Consider the following 6,300-nt stretch of genomic DNA (forward strand, 5'->3'; position numbering starts at 1 on the left):
TGTCCAACGTCTGACTTCTGTAACTATTTCTACAGCCAATGTACCGTAAGCTACTGTCTCATAGTAATAAATACGACGAATGTCCAACGTCTGACTATTGTAACTATTTTTACAGTCAATGTACCGTAAGTTACTCTCTCATAGTAATAAATACGACGAATGTCCAACGTCTGACTATTGTAACTATTTTTACTGTCTATGTACCGTAGGTTATTGTCTCATAGTAATAAATACGACGAATGTCCAACGTCTGACTATTGTAACTATTTCTATAGTCAATGTACCGTAAGTTACTGTCTCATAGTAATAAATACGACGAATGATCAACGTCTGACTACTGTAACTATTTCTACAGCCAATGTACCGTAAGCTACTGTCTTAAAGTAATAAATACGACGAATGTCCAACGTCTGACTATTGTAACTATTTTTTACAGTCAATGTACCGTAAGTTATTGTCTCATAGTAATAAATACGACGAATGTCTAACGTCTGACTACTGTAACTATTTCTATAGTCAATGTACCGTAAGTTATGGTCTCATAGTAATAAATACGACGAATGACCAACGTCTGACTACTGTAACTATTTCTATAGTCACTGTACCGTAAGTTTTTGCCTCATAGTAATAAATACGACGAATGACCAACGTCTGACTACTGTAACTATTTCTATAGTCACTGTACCGTAAGTTATTGTCTCATAGTAATAAATACGACCAATGACCAACGTCTGACTACTGTAACTATTTCTATAGTCAATGTACCGTAAGTTATTGTCTCATAGTAAGAAATACGACGAATGTCCAACGTCTGACTACTGTAACTATTTCTACAGTCAATGTACCGTAAGTTACAGTAACTGTTTCAAAATATTGTAACTATTTCCACAAACAATGTATTGTAAGTTACCATGAGTGTGAGTTTGACTGTCCCTTTGGTATCTTTCGTCCCTCTTTTACTGTCTTGGAATAAAGTTCAGTTAATGTACCGTTAGATACTTCCTCGGGGTGATGCAATTAATATGTCTCCAGTGTTTGCACCAATTGTTACTGTAATTATTTTGACAGTCAATGTGTTGTTAGTTACTGCCCCAGAATGATATAATTAAATAACCAATGAATATGTGGTATGATTTCCAATGAGATAACTCTCCACAAGAGACCAAAATGACACAGAAATTAACACTTTTAGGTCATTGTATATATATGGTCTTCAACAATGAGTAAAGCCCATACCGCGTTGTCAGCTATAAAGGCCCCGAAATGACAACGTAAAACAATTCAAACGAGAAAACTAACGGCCTTATATAGTCAGTTACTCTATAATAATAATGTAATTTTTCTACAGTAAGTTTCCGGTCAGTTACTTCTTCGGAGTAATGTAATTAGTTCTACAGTTAATAATCGTGAGTCACTTCTCCGAAGTATTGTTAATATTTCTACAGTCAAATTGTTCTTTATCATTTACAGTCAGATAAAGGGTATGAAGTACGTTGTAGGCAGTGTTCATTCTTCCAGACATGTATGAAGGATGTTAACCGTATGACTGATCCTTGTGACGATGTTTACATATGTAAAGGTATGTATGAAAGATGTTAACCGTATGACATATCCATGTGACGATGTTTACATATGTAAAAGTATGTATGAAAGATGTTAACCGTATGACATATCCATGTGACGATGTTTACATATGTAAAGGTATGTATGAAAGATGTTAACCGTATGACATATCCATGTGACGATGTTTACATATGTAATGGTATGATTGAAGGATGTTAACCGTATGACCGATCCTTCTGACGATGTTTACATATGTAAAGGACCTGGTATGATTGAAGGATGTTAACCGTATGACCGATCCTTCTGACGATGTTTACATATGTAAAGGTATGTATGAAGGATGTTAACCGTATGACCGATCCTTGTGACAATATTTACATATGTAAAGGTAGGTATGAAGGATTTTAACCACATGGTTGATCCTTGTGACGTTGTTTACATATGTAAAGGTATGTATGAAGGATGTTAACCGTATGACCGATCCTTGTGACGATGTTTACATATGTAAAGGTAGGTATGAAGGATGTACACCACATGGTTGATCCTTGTGACGTTGTTTACATATGTAAAGGTATGTATGAAAGATGTTAACCGTATGACTGATCCTTGTGACGATGTTTACATATGTAAAGGTAGGTATGAAGGTTGTTAACCGTATGATCGATCCATGTGACGATGTTTACATTTGTAAAGGCATGTATGAAGGATGTTAACCGAATGAGCAATATTTGTGACGATGTTTACATATGTATAGGTATGCATAAAGGATGGTCACCTCATGACCAATCCTTTTGCAGATGTTTACATATGTAAAGAGATTTAGGTAGATGTGGTGTGAGTGCAGATGAGACAACTCTCCATCCAAATAACAATTTAAAAAATAAACCATAATAGGTCAATGTACGGCCTTCAACACGGAGCTTTGGCTCACACCGAACAATAAGCTATAAATGGGCACCAAAGGGTATGAATGAAATATGTTAACCGCATGACCAATCCATGTGACGATGTTTACATAGGTAATACTTTAATTGTTCAACTAAGAAGTAAATAAATCCCTTTGTCACTTCTTTATATTATAAGAAAAAGATACAACGACCAACAAAGTAAGTTTAGTGTTGTAACACTGCATGCTGCGGTAAAAAAAATGTTTCCTTATTTAACATGACAGTTTTAATTCAATATTGCCAATTTGGCTTTAATTTTGTTTAGGCAAAATAATTCCTGATGAAGGTAAATTCAGGAAATGCAACACATTTATATAGTGTTACTTCATCTCGTAAACAAATATTGTCCTCGCATGATACATTTTATTTGTTTGCAACAATCTATTCCAAATTTCAGATGTAGAAACCTTCAAACAAGGTATTGGTAGTCTTGTCATTCTGATCGTTGTCAGTATAATGGCGGCGGCCATGTTTGTTGTTACTAGCTGTGTCTGTTACAAATACAGAATGCTGCAACATAAACTGAAGAAAAGTAACATGTCAACCAAGCATAATGCTATCAATGCAATTTATCCAGGTATAATTTTTATATTATATTGTAAATAAATTGAGAATGGAAATGGGAAATGTGTCAAAGAGACTACAGCCCGACCATAGAGTGGAAAAAGCCGAAGGCCACTAATGGGTCTTCCATACAGCGAGAAAATTCCGCACCCAGAGGCGTGCTTCAGCTGGCCCATAAACAAAAATATGTACAAGTTCAGTAATAATGAACGTCATGCTAAACTCAGAAATATATAAAAGATATAAAAGAGACTTAAGTTTAAAAAAAATCGTACAAGACTAACAAATGCCAGAGGCTTCTGATTTGGGACAGGCGCAAAAATGCGGCGGGGTTAAACATGTTTTTTGGAGATCTCAATCCTCCCCTATATCTCATATTTTTTTTTCATTTGCCAAAAGTAACAACAGAAAACAAACAACAAAAACAAAATGAATTTCACCGTATAGACAGCATATTTCAAACGATCTCATTATTACACTAGAACCACTGATTAAAAGATAGAGAAGTTAATCGATTTGATATACAAGTGATAATACTTATTTCGTTGATATTTCGTTTATTTGGACGATTCACTTACTTTCATGTAGAACAATAACATCAACACATATGAAACCCATCCAAACACTCATTGAACTTAAAAAGATACGTATGACTTTTAAATAAACCATATACAATGGATAACACATTTATTTTTAAGTTTCAGGCAATGGTGCTCATGTGACCAACACGTCAGATGATTTTTATAGAATTGCCAGTCCACCTCCACCATACAGAGAACGCAGTGGTAAGTATTGTTAGTCCTACCTGACACGTGACTCACTTTTAGACTATCAAACTATTTATTAGACTAGTACTATAGATGTGGTGTGATTGTTTTTTATTTGCTCGTCACTTTTTTTTTGTCCAAGCCCACTTTAATTGCAGTCTGTTCCCTGTAGAGTGGGGTGATCATTTTCGCCATATCTTTCAATCCATGTTTTCTTCAGTTTATGTTCAGGTCTTTATGTTTTAGAAGTATACTGATATTTCTATATGAAGATAACTTCAAATGCAAAATATTCTTAGCTTGAAAACGTATTTGTTTTGAGTAAAATCATTTGAAAAGTTGGATTGAAGGGTGTATGAAATTTCCTAATTTTTTGTCAACGGGGGACACATATTCGCCGTTTTTACATATCTATTTAAAACCAAATAACTGCAGCTTTAAACAATATAATACCACTGTAATGATGAGGGGAAAATAGATGAACAGACGGACAGACAGATGGACGGACGGACGGACGGACTGACAGATACTAGGACGTACAACGATATACCATACTACGTCCCGATTGATACGGACGTATACCAAAAAATCAATCTAAGCTGTAGATTCATTGTTATTTATAATAAGGAACTTGAAATGAAAGGTATAATTACGTTAGTAATTCTGAAATGTTATAAAATTATGTATTTGGTTTATCTGTTTATTGTGAAATGAGATCTCAGTTATTCCTCTTTAATAGACATGAATTAATGGGACAGTAAATACAAAATTATAAAAAAACGATAAAGACTCTGGATTGAAAATTAGAACAAAATTTTAGATGAAGGTGGCATTTGGTGTAATATTCTCATAGCAATTCCACAGGATAAAAAAGGAAAGGGAATCCCAAAAATACGTAATGGTAATTGTTCACCAAAAGTCTAAAAAAAAAGGATATCGCCTGGCCAAAAAAACATGGTATCTTGCTCGAACCAGTTCGAGGTTGCTAATTCCCTTTTTTTGGGGGGATACCTACAGATATTTTTGCTTGCAATTAAAAAAAACGAGGAAAAACTGTTTATTTGGTATTAAAGTTTGGCTTCTAGAAAGTTGAGTAATTTGATGCTGGGTTTGTATTCACGGAACAATTCTCTAACAAGTTTATTTTACAACAGTAAAGTATTGATTTCTTAAACGTTTTGTCTAAAGCTTATTAAAAAGTGAAAGCAAGCAAACTTTTTTTTCATTTTTCACAAGACAATCTTAATGAAACAAATGATTAAATGCTTTTGTTTGAATGAAAAATGCTAAAACCAATCACCTATCACACGTCATATAATTCGACAGTCTCCTCTTAGACCCCGCTATCACCCGTCAAAAAAACAAACTGACAGTGCCATTGCAAAAAACACAGAAACACAAACAAGAGTAGCAAAACACAATATAGAAAACAAAAGCAATACGAAATCGGGGGTGGGTTTTAAAAGCCTTCTAGAGCTATATTGATAGAAAAATCTGTAAAAGAGGGACGAAAGATACTAGATGGACAATCAAACTCATAAATCGAAAATAAACTGACAACGCCATGGCTAAAAATGAAAAGGACAAACAGACAAACAATAGTACACATGACACAACATAGAAAACTAAAGAATAAACAACATGAACACCACCAAAAACTAGGGGTGATCTCAGGTGATCCGGAAGGGTAAGCAGATCGTGCTCTACATGTGGCATCCGTCGTGTTGTTTATGAGATAACAAATCCGGTAAATAGTCTAATTCGATAGGTCACATTCATGAAAGGGAAGGGGATTGTAGTTACGACGTAAGGAACATATCCGAAGTACGTATCAAATAAAAAACAATAATTGATAGTTGTGTATTATTCCACAGATGCACCGCGGAACCAACAATTCAACGCCATCCCGAAAACAGACCAGTACAAGGCACAAAGGGTAGATGTCACAAAGAAATGATTCACAGACGGACGATGAAAAATATTGTATATATTATATTAGATATATTAATCAAAAATCATTTTTGATTTCAGATTCTCTCAAACGAATGATTCTGTTTTTAAAATTCTAATGAACTACAAATCATAGATTATTGAAACTCGGTAGAAAGCCTGTGTTATGTTCCGTGTGATGTGCAAGAATTACCCCACACACACACACACACACACACAATTTTTTTCCCTCAACGTCCTTTTTCATATCAAATTGTACAAATTGTTCCGCTTATCAAATTTTCATCAATAATTACACTTATTGCAAACATAATGAGACATTTCCAGAAGTTTCTAAATTGATAGGTCAGTTAAAATATAGAAAAGCTGCCGGACATGACAGAGTACAAAACGAACATTTGCGCCACGGAGGTAGACCTGTTGTGAAGTGCATAACGGTCTTATGCAACCTCATCGTCAGATTAGGACGTATACCAAAGAACTGGAAACTAGGCCTCCTTGTTCCTATC

General features: G+C 34.6%; 1 protein-coding gene across 1 annotated transcript; it reads left to right on the plus strand.

Annotated features, from left to right (window-relative positions):
- Positions 1-747: 747 nt before the first annotated feature.
- Positions 748-5,859, plus strand: LOC143054923 (uncharacterized). The gene is made up of 5 exons (XM_076228019.1): positions 748-766; positions 1,471-1,579; positions 2,908-3,087; positions 3,773-3,859; positions 5,716-5,859. Exons 2-5 carry the CDS (start codon positions 1,525-1,527, stop codon positions 5,796-5,798), a joined length of 405 nt encoding a protein of 134 aa, XP_076084134.1. The 5' UTR covers positions 748-766; positions 1,471-1,524; the 3' UTR covers positions 5,799-5,859.
- Positions 5,860-6,300: the final 441 nt, after the last annotated feature.

This window comes from Mytilus galloprovincialis, chromosome 12 (assembly GCF_965363235.1).
Source record: "Mytilus galloprovincialis chromosome 12, xbMytGall1.hap1.1, whole genome shotgun sequence".
NCBI lineage: Eukaryota > Metazoa > Mollusca > Bivalvia > Mytilida > Mytilidae > Mytilus > Mytilus galloprovincialis.